General features: G+C 49.2%; 2 protein-coding genes across 2 annotated transcripts; one reads left to right on the top strand and one right to left on the bottom strand.

Moving 5' to 3' along the window:
• Positions 1–1,220: 1,220 nt before the first annotated feature.
• LOC131269806 (serine/arginine repetitive matrix protein 2-like) lies at positions 1,221–9,049 on the top strand. The gene is made up of 3 exons (XM_058272334.1): positions 1,221–1,429; positions 7,137–7,390; positions 7,467–9,049. Exons 1-3 carry the CDS (start codon positions 1,382–1,384, stop codon positions 8,971–8,973), a joined length of 1,809 nt encoding a protein of 602 aa, XP_058128317.1. The 5' UTR covers positions 1,221–1,381; the 3' UTR covers positions 8,974–9,049.
• Positions 3,100–13,737, bottom strand: LOC131269809 (uncharacterized). The gene is made up of 5 exons (XM_058272339.1): positions 13,445–13,737; positions 9,557–9,665; positions 6,168–6,373; positions 5,781–6,092; positions 3,100–3,818 (listed from the first exon to the last, which is right to left on the bottom strand). Exons 1-5 carry the CDS (start codon positions 13,682–13,684, stop codon positions 3,687–3,689), a joined length of 999 nt encoding a protein of 332 aa, XP_058128322.1. The 5' UTR covers positions 13,685–13,737; the 3' UTR covers positions 3,100–3,686.
• Positions 13,738–15,297: the final 1,560 nt, after the last annotated feature.

Below are 15,297 nucleotides of genomic sequence, written 5' to 3'. Positions count from 1 at the left end.
TGTCCGGAAACCGACATCAGGCAGGGGTGAGGATGTCGAGGGTGAGGATGACAACGGGCGCTGTGTCCTGTGTCGCACTGCAAGCGTAACCGTGGGAATACATTACAGCGTACCATACCAAAAAACTGGTACGGTCAGGTGTCAAAAACTTTTGGTATGGTACGCTGCAGCCCAGAAGTGCTGGGTTGCATTTGGGATGGTACGCTGTAATGTAGTCCCGCGGTAACGTCCGGGGTGTACCAGGTGAAGGAGGTGCACTTACACGAGAACTACACGCGCCGCCAGAGATCTGACTACCGATTCCTTATGCTGGTTGATCATTTCCGTTTTATCACTCGCTCTCTCTCGTTTTCCCGGTAAAATCTTGTACGACGAGAACGACGAGGACGATTCGGCCAGTCCGTCGATCATGACCGTGTTGTGAAAAATCTGAGCAACCTCAGACGAGGGAAACCGCGGTGGCTTCATACCCGTTATCTACACACAAGTTTCTGATGTGATAAACGTATATTACTATTATCGATCCTAGAATAATTTTGTAGCTTTCCGGTTGTAAGAAATCGTGCGTGCGTAAGAAATACGTAACGGAAACCAATAGGTTCCATAATTCTTGGAAACCAACAGGTGGTCCGAGTTCGTGTGCTAATGCCAACGAAAAGAGCTGCAGCAAACTCGATCACGTTTATTTCGGACGGATACACTCAATAATCACGCTACAAAATATCTTAAAAATTTGAAGAAAACCTACTTTCATTGCAGAAAAATAGGGAAATACTCCTTTTTACCAAAAAATACAAAAACATTGAAGTACAAGAAACGATCGATGGTTCACCCCTGTACCGGTTCCGTTCCGATTCGAGCAGCGAGTCCACCGCAAGCCAACGCTATTACACTCGAGCAGTCGAGCAGTCCGACGGCAGGGCTGGTCAACTACCGGTTCAACGCCCGAAGGGCATGAACTTTTTATATATTACCTTTCATATACATATTAAATATATGAAAATTTCATATAAAATTCTCCCTCGTCGTGAGAATTCTCAATTCTCTTATCTCTCTCTTAAAAGAGGATGTCAAATCCATCCGTTTCGTGAAATGTCAAATCCATGTTTTGCTCCGGTTGTCATTCGTCGAATGACGCTAGCTGGTGCGGTGTTTGCAGCTGTTTGTAAATTGAAGAGTAAACGGAACTTCACTCGTGCCAGTGTTCTTGCCGGTGCAAGGTGTCTGCTGTTTCCGCTGATAGTGTTTATCGTCGACCGGCACACACCCCACAGCGTGTGCCACAGCCAATAGGCCCACGGCCAAACCAACAGCCGCAGCTTCAATCAACTATCAATTTTTCGGAACGTGCCAGCAAGTTTCGCTTACAAGCGTCCTTTCCATGAACCAGCCCATCGGAGGCCAAAGTGATGAGAAAGCGTCCTCGCCGGTAAGCAAAAGCAATTCGTTTTGATGTTATCAGCATCATAGTGAGCACTGTTATATTTACATGGTTTGTGAGCTGCATTGTAATCGACAGTGATTCGTGAAGATAGCGCCACACTTCGTATAGTGTTTGTTTCTTTCTTTCGGTGAACTGAATAACGAATCATCCTGTTACAGTTTTCCACACCGTGTTACATTCGTTCAGCCGCAAGAGAACTTTATTTCATTTCGGAATTTTGTATTCCCTGTAACGGGCTTAACGGCGCCGTTAGACATTACAATACTTTCGAATTCAACGCCTGTCCGGTTCGTTGTGCATTTACCGCATGCCTACGATGCAAACAGAAACACCGAACACCGAAATCGAATGAGGCGGGAGGTTTTACTTTCTTTTTATTCATATTCTATTTCGTGCATTCACGCACTGTACATCATCGTCGTGCCCGGGACCGGAGGTTGGAAAACCGATGTTCGCCGGTTCCGGCGTGGGCCCCGGGAGGTGTGTTTGGTCCATCGGGTTCACTGTACAAATGCAAATGGCCCCATAATCCCATGCGTATCTCGTGTGCGTGTGTGTCGTTTGTTTTGCGATCTCGATTTCGGTAGGTTTGTTGTCCATTCGCCTCAGTTCGTCACCGGGATAGGCTTCACGATCAACTGCCGTCGACTTTCCAGCGACTGGTTCCACATTCTACCTGGCCACGGTTTTTGCTAAATTTGAAAGAAAAATGGAGCAAGAAAACCAGATCAATTACAACAAGCAAATTGAACGGCGGGCGGCCGCTTGGGTGAACTATATTATCAACAAACAAAACCAGAACAATTAACCAAGCAGAAGGTATGTTACTCTTATCGCACTGTTTTGGCTCTAAACACCTGCATTCTTCATCTGTACGATGATGGTACGTTAGATACTCGGTTACTGGAAATGAGGTGTACGGGAGGGGGCACAAGGAGAGAGATATGGTGGACAAGAAAATAGGAGGAAAGCAGAGCCCTCACCCCCAGGGGAAGCATACCAACACCACATAGAGAAGGAAGGAGCACTACCGGCCCCCTGAGGTCGGTCATATACCACACACCAACGATAAAACATCCTGTTCGATGATCGGAACGGAAAGGATAAATCGCAAAGCAGAAGCTGGGTTAGGATAGTTAGGATGATGATGGTGCTACACTGTGCAACGATCGAACCTGGGTTAGTTGTGCAATCCAGCAACATCAAGTGAGCGACAGCAGCGGCAACAACAGCAAACAGGCTATAGCAGCACGGTCAGCTTAAGAAGCAGTAGTAGAGAATGCGTTTCTGGTTTTTAGCAAATCATGGTTGGTTTCCCGTCTATAATAGTCCGCCTACCTTGGGTGCCTCCTATGCCTCCTCCTCCTTCTCCTCCTCTCTCCGCATCTCCAGTAGCCAGTGGAAGAAGCAGTGTCGCCACCACCGTTGTTCTGATTTATTTTATTTTAAGCGTCCGTCTAACGGTCACGCTAACCTCGATGGCCACTAAGCAACACAAGGAGTCGATCGCTAAATAAGTCAAGCTAGCTTGCAGGAACGTTACTTTCGGACAGGACAAAGCACGTGCTGTGCGTTTTGTTGTAGAGACGAATCGATCGCAAGAAAGCACAAATCAGGACGAAGGGCATCGGAAACTACTGGTCAAGTCGGTGGTCTGGTGTTCAGAATTCACTAGATATCATATCATAGCAACTTTAATTGATACTATTCGGTTCGCTTAGATTAGCTACAAAAGGATAAACCCTTTCTTCTTGCGCGGAGCCGTCGTTTGGGTATCCAATCCTTTCTCTACTACCTTGGGACCACCGGCAGCCTCACGATGGCTCGCGGGTACACTACCCACACCCCTCCCCCAAGCACATACACACATGAACACGCGCACATACACACACATTCACACACATGCACACAAAACGGATACTCCTTGGGCGATATAGGTGGTTCCTTGGGGAAGGTTAGTTCCTAAAATGTTGATCCTAACTTAGACACGCAGGTCCTTAAAAAAACAGTCTTGCCAGCGGTTATATACGGCATATATTGGGTTTGCGGTTCGCGTTGTTATCGTGACCTCTATCCCCATCCCCCCTCATCTCCGCATCTAGAGCTGCACGACATCCACCTTTACCACCTTGCGTTTCTTCGGTGTCCCACAGTATCCTGAATGGTTTCCTGCTGCTGGTGCCTGTTGATGCTGCTGCTGCTGCTACTGCCGCCTCTACCGTCGCCCTCCTCTACTCGTTGTTTACTTTCTTCCCTGGGGCGAAGGTGCGATAATGCTACGTTTGCGATTGGCAAAGGACGGATAGCTGGACAGAAAGACGGCCGGCGGCGGCCCGGAACCGTCCGGTGCGCCGTCATACGTGTAGAAGTCATTCTGTGGCAAAAGGGTGAACATTCGCAATTTTCCGCGGTGCGCAATCGACACGGTGGTAGGGGGGTGTTGGGAAAAATTGATAAGGAAGGTGGAGGCAATTCGCCCGGTGGAACGGTTTGTGTTTTCCCATACCGAAGCGGAATTCAAATCGAAACGTTTGATGCAAACATTTAAACAAACAACACAAGTGCCAGTTGGCCAAATGAAAAGAGAAAAAAAGAAGAGAAGGAGAGAAGAAAAAAAAACAAACATTGCAGATCAATTAATGAGCTGTGTTCGCGGACGGGAGGACGGGAAACAGTGTGACGGTTGGACACAGACGTACACGGAGCTTCTTCACACACGGGATGGGTTAGTGGGTTGAGGTGTTGCACAAACGTGCGTAACTACTGCACTGCGATGCATTTGTTTGACTGCATTATCTTATATTAGGCATAACTACAGACTGTGCTTTCCTATTTGTACTACTCTGACCGTTTTGCAAACTTTATATTTTCTTTTAGTGGGGTAAATCCCATGGAAGGTTTCTCGCAATTTCATTCCGAGTAAATGATTTTGCCCCGTAATTTGCCCTTTCGCTCCTAATGCTTCTTGAAAGCTAGCTAACAACTTTTCTTGAGAGTAAAGAATGGCGCCCAGCTACACCCCGTAAACGTGAGAGTCGGCTGCCCTGGTGACGATCGCGTAACTGCTTCTCGCCATGCCATAGGTTTTCCACCTCCAAAGAGTTTTTCTTTTGTGTGCAAGAAAACTTCCTTCGTACTGTTTCCCTCTAAGGGTGCGAAGTTTTCCCCGGTTGCGACTGCAGCCATGGCAATGTCCACACGTTTCACCTTTTTTTTCTTTCTCGCTGGCACCTGTTGGAAGCCGTTGAAATTTGTTTGCCTATTTACATTTACAAACATTGCCACGAAACATGCGAAACGATGGAAAGGTCCGTTGTGTTGAAGGTGAAGTGCCGATCGGACGGAAAGTTCAGCCATGTACTCTCCATGGTCTTCTGTCGCTCTATACTTCTGTCTTGTTATATCGAACTGTGTTTAATATAAACTCTTCATTTGTAAGCTTGTAACCGCACTGCACGAAAACCCTAGAAAGATGGCCCTACAATCAAACCCTTTGTCAGAAGCAGCAGTGAACAGTCAACCTATTTGTTTATGTAACTACAACGCTAAATGGTCAGTTTGAAAAAAAGGGTAAAAATTATCGCAACGTGATTTAAAAGGTGGGAAGTCCTTACAAGTTTGAAGCTGACATCGAAACATTTTGATATGCCTTTAAACTAATGCATCGCAGTAGGGTTTGAAGTAGTGGATGGAGTAGTAATAGTAGTAATATTAGTAGTAGTTTAGTAGTAGACCATTGGGACATTTCACGAGCAACACAACGTTGTAGCGAACGACGAAAGCGATCTGATAAAACGTTTGTGTGGTGGGTTTGCGTAGTGGTGATGGGTACGATCATTCTTTTCAAAGATCAGGAGCGATGCAGCTCGCTCACTTAAATGAACTCAATAGGAAGATCAGAATCAATCATCGGTTGGTTCTTTGGCCTTTTAGAATGTATCCTTCTATCTCTCGCGAACGTTCGTGCTTCGTTGGTAGCTCGCTTGTTTGGGTGCTTTGGCTTTGATGCTTTGGTTTAATTGTTTTGGGCCGAGCTGTATGGTCAACATGTTTTGGCATGCATCTCATCCTTGACCAGAGCGGGGGGGAATAAGGGGGTTTGGGAAGAGGGCCTGCTGATAGGTTGTAGAGGATGTAGTAGAGTGTGGAGGAATGCGCAGCAGCGTCGGCAGAGTTAGTTTCGGCGTCTGTCCGGCGCTGTCCCCGGGTTGCTCGTTGGTACGTCGTCGTTGTGGTAGAGGCTGTGGTTGTGTTTGGTGGGTGCCCGGGTTCGTCATCTAGCTGCAAACAGGTCTGCAAACGATGCCTAACGCCGTGAGCCACCGTCTATGCTTACCGGTATGCACTTGCAGGCGGTGCGATCGTAGTGCGAGCCGCTGGTGCACTCTTCCGTGCGCGGTATGCAGTCGCAGGTGCAGGTTTCGGCGTTCCACTGCTTGGTCTGGCGCTCCTGCAGGCACTTGCTGCGGTCCTCCTTGTTGGTGCACTCGCAGCGGCAGTTGTTCGGGTTGTACGCCTGCAGCTCGTTGCAGTCCGACTCCTTCACGCGACACTGGCACTTGCACTTGAGGTGCTCATCGACCGGCACAACCTCCAGGCGCGAGAACCGATCCCGCTTGCCGCTCCCACGGTACTCTAGGATGGTCACCTGCATCCCGAACGAAACGAAATGGAACGCGACGTGAGCGGCTTTGTGACTTTAAGAGCGGTCCGCCGTACCTACCTTGTACAGAATTTTCCGGTTGGCAACCGGTTCGCAGACCAGCTGGTTCGTATTGCAGCAGCCATTGCAGCGCTTGACGCGCGTGCAGGTCGGATAGGAGTAGAATCGGGTGCCGGTCAGGTTCTCCGGCCGCAGGTCCACCAGCTGCATCTCGGGCTCGCACGCGGCCGGCACTGGAACCTCTCCGATGTCCCGTCCGCTAAACTCTGTGTTCGTATAAAAAAAACAAAACCATCAATTTGTTGTCATGTTACAGTTTTCTACATTCTGTAGTAATTCGCGATCAGATCCTGCAGATGAAAGTTTGCTTACGTCATTCTTCGCCGACAACTTTGAGTGAAGTATTACAAAACCAAACTCTAAAATGAGTGTAGCGAAACGTAAATATCACAAGGTACAAAAGAATCGTTTGTTCTTGGCTATGTGTTCAACGGTTGTGTAGCATAAGTTTGAACCATATCTCCATCACAGCTACGAAGACCGAAGAAAAAGTTCTGTTTTTGAAAAGTTACTCGTAACATGAAACTATTTTTAGTACTGTGCTGATTAGATTAAAATTAGCCTTGGTTCATACGAATCTTTTGACGAGATGCATTCATGTGAATCTTTGCTGGACCAATCATTCTGAATGATTAACTAATTTTCATTGATTCTTCCATCCTCTCCGAATCGTGAACTTTAACATTCACAAATGTCAAAAGATTCACAAACGATTTTTGATACTTTCAAGATTCATCAATCTCCAACGTCCCTTCATGCATGCTTTGTACAACGAGTCATGATTCTTTTCGTTGAAAGGTTAATTCAGGAGTTCTCATGAATCCGAATCTGTGTAGCACAACTCTAGTTGAACCGTAAACCCATGGGAAAGGATGTTCAATTCGGAAAAAAAACTGAGCCGTCCAACAATTTGCTTCTTCAAGCCGCTTCTTATTCCTTAAGTTAATTGTTTTATGTTTCTCTTTGCAGCCGTCGCCTCCGGCGGAACTCGAGAGCGTGCTGGCGGAATACTGCGAGTTAGTCACGGTCAACCCGAACTTTCTGCGCTCGCAACTGTTGCGGAAGGCGACCCTCCAATGGCATGGGCGCACCTTGCGTGGCCGTACGCGCATCACCAACTTCCTGCGCCTGAAGCAGCGCTTCGGGGCGCTCCGGAGCTTCGCGTTCGAGCAGCCGGTCGAGTGCCCACCGTTCGACTGTGAGCGGAACCGCTTCGGGTCAATGTGAGCAGTCCGAACAGCTTTACCGACCTGGAGGGGTGTCATTGATTTAGTCATTGATTGTTCTGTTGTCTTTTAGGAGCCACGGTGATGGGCAAGAGCCGCCCAGTCGTGGCGGTAGTCGTCGGGCTTCGCGCGCTAGGAAGCGTTCGGCCACGCTGACACCGACCAAGCCGGCCTCGCCGGCGAGCGAGGCCGATGTTGAGGTGGACATTTTAGGCACGCACGATGACGAGGTTGACGTGCTGAAGCTGACGCCGCTGCTGCCGCCGCACGGTGGACAGGATCCGTTGAGCGGCGTCGGCCTGCTGCCACTCGACTCCGGCGAGTCGTTCGCGCTGGGCTACAGGACACCGCCGCGCGGCTCCGACGCCAACTTACCGCCGAATCCGTCCGTCTACGATGCGCTGCGCCTCGGCGGATTGGGGCGTCGAATGGTCAGCGACAGCAACAGCAGCGGCACCAGTAGTGCCAGCAGTGCCACCAGCACCGATGATGATGACTCCATGGGCGATCGGCCGGCCGGGCACGAAACCACGCGCCCCATCGACGGGTCTAAGCCCGAACAACCGTTGGCCGCATCGGAAAAGCAGGTGCCGAAGGGAGGAGAGGACGCGGTGGAGCCGTTCGGTAAAGTGCGCTTCCTGCGCGCTAAGTCGAGCGTGCCGTTAGCCTCGCCGGCGGCGGGCACATCAACGCCACCGGAGTGCCAATATCGCAGGGCGTCGATAGCGGGCTCCTCGTGCGACTCGGGTCCGCCCACCCATCTGGCGCTATCCTATCGCATGCATCGCACCACCCGGCGCCCCCATTTCCAGCAGATCGTGTACCACTGGCCGTCGGCGAAGGTTAGCGCGCGTCGCAAGCTGTTCGACACTGTCGAACCAGAGACCCCTGCCCTGCCGGGCGACGGATGCCAAGATTCGACCGGTGCCATTCCGAAGTACGAGCCGGAGAAGCTCGTACCGATGGCCGCGCAAGCCATGGCCGCCCAAGCCATCGCCGCCGGTACACTGACACCGAGACCGTCACGGCGTGCGAGCGAGATCGTCGTCGGCCTGCGCCCGCTGCCCACCTCGCCGCCGCCTTCGCCCCGGGCCGTACGCTATCCGTATCCTCCGAGTACGCCGGTCAAGCGGCGCCGCAGCGTTGCGATGCATCTGCGCACTCCGCCGCCACTCGTCGGCTCCATCGCCTCAGCTGGCTCGTCCTCCTCAACCATTTCGTCCTCTTCATCCTCCTCCTCGTCCTCAACGTCCACCTCCAGCTCGTCCTTCATCGCCATGCCGTTCGAGTACGGGCGTGTGTGCCGGAAGCAGCTGCGCGCGGATACACCACCACCGTCGGCCTCTGCCGCCATCCAGCCGCCCTCATCCGGTGCCACCAACATTCCATTCCATGCTGCTGGCATGCAGGGCTCCACTGCTGGCGCCGGTGCCTCTGCCGGTCCCGTCCCCGGCCATCTTATCCGGCTCGGCAACACGCCGGTGTTGCCGCCTCCGGAGCAAGGCGACGGACGGCGCAAGCCATCACCGACGGCGGCGGCGGCCCCAGCCGTTCCCGCCCGTAAACCACCGCGCCTTTAAACGGCTTCTCGCAACGGCCGATTTCCTTGTCAACGTTAAGTTATTGGATTTTTTTTACCCCCGTTTTACATTGTTTACATATTGTTTGCCTTACGCGAGGTTTAAGTTTAAGGAAAAAGTTTCGAAGCCACTCGCGCGCGCTTTTTCCCTCTCTCTCTCTCCCACACGCACACACAAACAACCTTAGTCTGCTACGTAGTACCCTTCCCGCATGCGCTTAGAGATGATGATATTTACACGGGACAATAATCGTAGTATATGGAGCGACACGCTTGTTTCCTGCCAGATGCCTAGCTGCATCCTAGTATTTCGCACACTCACACAAACACACACACACACAAACGAATTACGATTTACGATTGTTATTGATTTTGGGGAAAGAAGAGACAGAGAGAGAGATAGGGGAAGGAAAAAGCAACTACGCGCAAGTAACGTTTAACCCGGAAAGGGGAAGAAACACCCCCAAAGCAACTTCTGCAGCTACCCGCATTGTGAAAATTGTGCTCGCGGCGCGACGACTGGGATGAGTTGGATGGATGGGCCGGAAAAACCGGACAGATAACAACCGGCGCTAAACACTTACCTCCACCGTTCATGAAGATCCGATGGTCGACGGAGTCCGGATCGAGCAGGGCGAGCAAGTCGGCGGTCGAGTTGATCTCAGCCAGCTGCCGGGCGTGGCTTATCGGTAGCTGGAACAGGTAGCGGAGCAGAAAAGGGGGAAGAGGGAGGAATACATTGATATTAGAAAAACAAGGCAAACTGTTGCAGCGCACGAACTGGAATGCATGAAAGAGAGGCAGCAGCGTAGGAAAAAGGCGTAGCGAAATAGTCAAACGGGAGGAATGTGATAATGGGCAAGGAAAGGAACTAATTCTATTGTTTTTGATTATTTTTTATCATATTTTTTTTTATAATAATGTTTGTTTTTATCAATTGATTATCTCGCAACGAGCTCCACGAAATTCAATGGGAGAAACTGAACTATTTTACTTCCTATCAAACAGCCATCAAACGCGATAGGAAAATTTATTTAGCTAAAAACACTATTACAGGAGAGAGAGACAGTGAGAGGGAGGGCAAAATATCTTAGTTTGCAAAGTCTCGGCTGAATTGAGACAGAATTTACTAGTACAATGGTATATCATACTGGAATATACACTTAGATGTTTGTAGCGAAACCAGCGCCATCCACGGCCTGGAATTTTAGACGTACCGTTCTCTCCCCCCCATCCCTCAACCCCGCTTGATGTTTGTGGATTGTAATCGTCAACAATGGAAATAAATGTGTCTGAAATACCGCTTTTCCTCGAGAAGCAAAACCACCGTGCGGTCCCTGTTTTCTATTCGACGTAAGAGAAAAATGAACTCATGTTCAATCATGTTCGTTACATTGTACTGTGTAAGGGCCAATGGTATCGTTGGTATGTTTTCAGTCGAATCAGTTTTCAGTTTAATCAGTTTAGAAGATAACTCGAACAAAGATCCCCGCCCGAGGATGTTTTAGTTTTCGTCTCTACAACGACAATGTAAGAATTATAAATCCAATCGTTTCCATATGTTGTAATAACTCATTTTCACACGTAGTGAACTATCATCTATTTTTAAATTGCATAATCGCAACACCAAACCTGATTTCTAATGTACCTGCTCCGCTTTCTCACGGGAATGATTGTTCTGTTTTACTTTGAAATGCGTATCTTCGTATCGGTGGCAACCATTTCCCAATCACCCACGAAAATGGGATAACGAAACCCCCGGGTGCACCTGCGGCCTGCGGCCAGGTGTCGGGCTGGCCGTGCCCGTCGTTCACCTTAACCCACATACCGCCGATGCGGTCAGGTGCAACAACGCCTGGAGCGATAAGAATTTCCAGTTGATGTTTCCCATCGGCAAATGTTTACATGGATAGCGCGGGTAAAGCCCGGTAAAATGGCTTATCAGTTTCGTTCGAACTCCCGGTGACGGTTGACACAGGCGTTCACAACAACACGTCGTACGGATGCATCATGCGCTCTTTTGCAGGAAAACGAACTTTACTCTGTGGTGAAGCATCCGTGCTTGGGGTTCTGTTTGCACTTCTGACTTGAACATTTAGACTTGGAGAGCAATTGTTACCAAGAGCTACAGCTGGATAGCATTCTCTAATGCTGCTTGCTAGTTTCACAACACTTTGAAAAATTAACATCATGACCTTGCCCTGTTTCGCTGATGTTGAATGTCCTCTGTATAGTTCGTTATATCGGAGTGTTTGAACTCAAGAGTAATATTTGCATTTCGTATCATCATTTGTACTGGGTCTTCTCTTCCGAATCGCTGAAATTCTTCCACTCGGTTTCCCCAAATACGGCCATTTTTGTAGTTCATCGACGACACGTTTGTTATCTTCTAACCATCCTCGGTCGGCGTTCGAACTGCTTCAAGTACCGCTCCATTAACGCCACCAGAACTGGATTACTCACCGGCTCAAGCATATTTCAACGCGTAATGGTAAAGGGAGGCAACGAACGGCCACATTCCACGCGGTCAATGGGTAGCCCCGTCCACAGGTTATTCCACCCCCGTTGGACAGGCCGTTACTGTTGTTGGCTATCGATGGCGAGAGACGAATATTTGGTTACGCCGGGAGGAAATACCCGCGCAACCAAATATTCCGGGAGGGTCTCCATCGGTGCGTATCTCCACGACGTCCCCCGGCACTGAGTCGACGGACTTGCTCTCACCTGTCTCACCATTTGGATGACTCACGCTACAGTCATTCGGTGGCAGTCAGCTAGCTGGCGCCAGCCACGGGATGCACCGTGCCGTCAACAGGAAACACGATCTCGAACCGGTAGGCGACCGTTGCCAATGCCGGTGACTCACTGCCACTGACCGGTGGCGACCGCGATTGTTTGTCTGTCTGTGCGTGCCAAAGTAGTCGCAGCTACCGACGACTTACATGCGCACCCCGCGAAGTTTCCGGCAGCCTATCGTGTGTGTCTACACAACATCGTAACATTAGTCTATTCTGGAATCTGTTTGGTCTTACCAAGGGTTACTCCTGTTGGTGAGAATTATTTATTGAATGGTTTTGAACTACTAGCTGTTAATTTCTTTGCCTTAGGATCTTAGGTTAGCAGCTTCAAGCACGTTTAGATTCGATCGTTGCAAATGCGTTAAACTGCGAGTTACTTTACGATCGTGAAGCACGTCCAATGAGGCTCACAGTTCATGGATCTTATAGTAACATAGTGGAGTGCAGTGTGAACACGACCTCGTTGAAGGAGTGTATTCTACAACCTTTTTTGTTCTCGGGAGTCTCAACCGACTACCGTCACCTGTTGATGGGATTCGGTGCGTGTAAGAACGTGCTCGCAAACGACGTATAAATTAAACACACTACGGTCCAAAAGAACCTTTACAGGGGGTTTTCTTTGACAAAGAATTAACCACAAACTTTGGTACTCCATGGGTAGGTAGCTTGTAGGTATGTTTTGTTTTGATCCCGCCGAGAACAATAAAGATACGCTAAACAGGCGAGAGTTACGTTTACTGTTGGAGTAAGTCCTGTGAAGTTTCGAACTATAGAGTCTCGTTTATGAGAAGAAAGAACCTTATCCAGTAACACAGTGGATTATTGTATGTCTACAACATCGATAAAGGAGTGTATTCTGTAACCGGAGAACGAAGCAAAAGCAACATTTGAAGGGGTTTCCAAAGAGGTAGTAAAATATTAACTAGTTGGCCAATGGACACCTTCAGGCATGTTTAGTTTTGATCCCGCTGAGGATCCTGAGTAACATCTGCTCTTGAATCAGGTGCCATGAAGCTTAGAATTATAGTGTCTCAGTTAAAGCATATCTATTTTCACAATGGAGCATTGTAAGTTACATCTGGAATCATACTAACTGCACACTTAGATGGCCCATGGCCAGCTTTTAGTACGTTTAGGATTAATCCGTCAGAGGAACTACTGGCAATCCTGTGTAATGAAGCTTGGAGTTGGAGAGTCTCAGCTCAGGGGAGTAGTACCCAAGGCTTAAAAATCTCTTCAGAATCGTCCCAAACGTACATCCCAAAGACTAACTATTTACTGGTGATGCTCTGTTCGATTTGGTACAGAATTGTCTTCAAGGTTCTCAGTTCCGGAAGTAAGTTTACGTAGGCTGGTTGATTGAATGATTTTCATCCGTTTTCCATCCATAAGGCATTGGTAAATGTAACCTGGTAAAATGCCAATAGCTGGTGCCTTGCCCTTGTTGGCCAGCGGTATCCAAGAAGCCGCGCTTGGCGTCCCGAGGTTGGCAACTGGGTTTAGCGAACAAACAAACAAATGCGTGCGTCACCTTCGGCTCGGCATTCACAGACGATGCGCAATCGTGCGCGCGTGCACCGCAATTTGTATTCGTTGAGCATATTCGAACATCCGGCCACCGCTTCGACAATGGGTGACTTTAACGAGCTGCGCAGCTCCGTCCGCTCTACTCACCTCGTGCGACTCGTCCGACCAATCCTGCACGTCCTCCGGGCTCTGCTCGGCGCTGCTGGACAGGTCGCGCTTTTCCTTCGCCGCCTCGTACCGCGTGTTCATCTCGTCCGGGAAAATGATGGCCCCGGTACGGTCGGCCGAGCGTTGCTGGCCGCGGGCGCCCGGAAGCGCGCTCGGGACGACAAGCAGCAACGCTAGCGCCACCAGCGTCGTGTTCCAGTGTACTCGTGCTGAAGCCATCTGGTACTCAACTGGATCCGGTTATCAGTGTTGGGGGTCGTTCCCTTCTTTATAGCACTCGTTTACCTCCGTTCTTCTTGCCCACTCGTTTACCTCCGCCGCGTCAAGGTACGGAAACTTTTCTTCACTTCGTTTCACTTTTTTGCCGACTAGTACCTTTCCACTACGCTCTCACTCTCTCCCTATCTCTCTCGTTGCACTCGTTTCACTTCAATCTAGTTCGATTGCGTTCGTTTTCGGCGTTGTAGCGTGTCTGACTGTCCCTTCCGTTTCTTTTTTTTTTTTGGGACGCCAACCCTTGCGCGTTGATCCTTCCACTTCCGCACCTTGTACTATCACCAACACTACTACTCGGGGACGGTGGGTGGTGTGTGGTGTTTGTGTTTTCGCTTGATTCCGTTTCTTCTTCACGTGCGTGCAATTAGTTGCTCACTCAAATTCGAATCTTCGAATCAAATCGCGCCGATAGGTAGCTAAAAATAAAAAATGCATCTAAGAAAATGTATGAGTTAGCAAGATAAAACATAAAATTTAGAGCGCGTGCGACGCGCTCCCGGCGCGCAGGTTGGCTCGGTTCCGAAGTGTCCGAAAGAGCAGCAAAAGTGCAAATGGCAACACATGAGCGAATAGCGATCGCCGAAGTAAACGCCGGAGGGGGGATCTTTTACAGCATAGGCGGTCGTTTTGTTCGAACACCTAAAAGCCTACAGATATCTGAAGTAAACTTAAACACTAAGGACTAATTCGTAAATCCTTTGAGCACTTGAACAAGAGTGAAATATGAGCAACGCGCCCTGTAAAATTTGTTTGATATTTGTTTAGATCCAAAAGGATGTGGCGGGGGTGGACAGCATACCAAAATGTTAAAATATTTATAAACATTGCGGTTTTGGAGGCGTGTAACCCGACGCCTCCACATTCCACGTAGATCGTTCATTCTTTTATGTTAAATTTTGGAGTTTTCCAAACGAAAGTGGAACTTTTCGACAAAACTGGTTAGGCCTGTCTTCATCCGGAACGTGCCACGTGTTAAACGATAGTGTCCTCGAGTTTTTTTCTTCTTCAAAGAACTACGTTAATAGCTTCAGTGGAACCTAAAAATGGCGGAAAAGGTGGCCCTTGCCGACGTGCGACGTTTGGTGGCGTTCCGGTAGCCGGTTGTTCGTGCGAGTGTGTCAATTTGCAGTTCCGTTGGCAACGAATTAAAGGGGAAATCCGTGCGGGAGCTGGAAAACGGTTCACGGAAACCACCGTGATGCATGGAGCGACTCAAAATGCCACTTACTTTCTTCCCTATAGTGAATCCCGCCACCGCACATTAGCGTCACAAAAAGGTGATAAATGCCAGGCGAGGTAGTTCGAAGCTTTTGCGTTAATTATTCAATGAGATTTCTTGACTTGGTTTTGCTTAATTATTCATTTCATCGCTAATCTGCTGCTGCTGCGCACTTCGGTATCGAGAAATGGGAAACAGTTCGTGGAGCTGTCCTTCCTAGCCTTTAGGCTGCGATGTGTGGCATGTATCCTTGACTTTTCTTTGTAAGGCCATGGGTTGTGAAGCCTGAAGGGTACTTTTATCCAACTGACACGCGCTGCCATACGCATGATGCTCC

Source organism: Anopheles coustani, chromosome X (assembly GCF_943734705.1).
Source record: "Anopheles coustani chromosome X, idAnoCousDA_361_x.2, whole genome shotgun sequence".
Taxonomy (NCBI): Eukaryota; Metazoa; Arthropoda; class Insecta; order Diptera; family Culicidae; genus Anopheles; species Anopheles coustani.
This window is presented reverse-complemented; position numbering and strand designations above follow the sequence as displayed.

Bases quoted from the DNA above. Each gene is read 5' to 3' on its own strand.
- LOC131269806 (XM_058272334.1), top strand. From the start codon at position 1,382: ATGAACCAGCCCATCGGAGGCCAAAGTGATGAGAAAGCGTCCTCGCCG. The intron at 1,430-7,136 runs GTAAGCAAAAGC...TTCTCTTTGCAG, and splicing joins ATGAGAAAGCGTCCTCGCCG to CCGTCGCCTCCGGCGGAACT. The intron at 7,391-7,466 runs GTGAGCAGTCCG...GTTGTCTTTTAG, and splicing joins CGGAACCGCTTCGGGTCAAT to GAGCCACGGTGATGGGCAAG.
- LOC131269809 (XM_058272339.1), bottom strand. From the start codon at position 13,684: ATGGCTTCAGCACGAGTACACTGGAACACGACGCTGGTGGCGCTAGCG. The intron at 6,374-9,556 runs GTAAGTGTTTAG...ATACGAACACAG, and splicing joins GATCTTCATGAACGGTGGAG to AGTTTAGCGGACGGGACATC. The intron at 3,819-5,780 runs GTAAGCATAGAC...CTTTTGCCACAG, and splicing joins CCGCCTGCAAGTGCATACCG to AATGACTTCTACACGTATGA.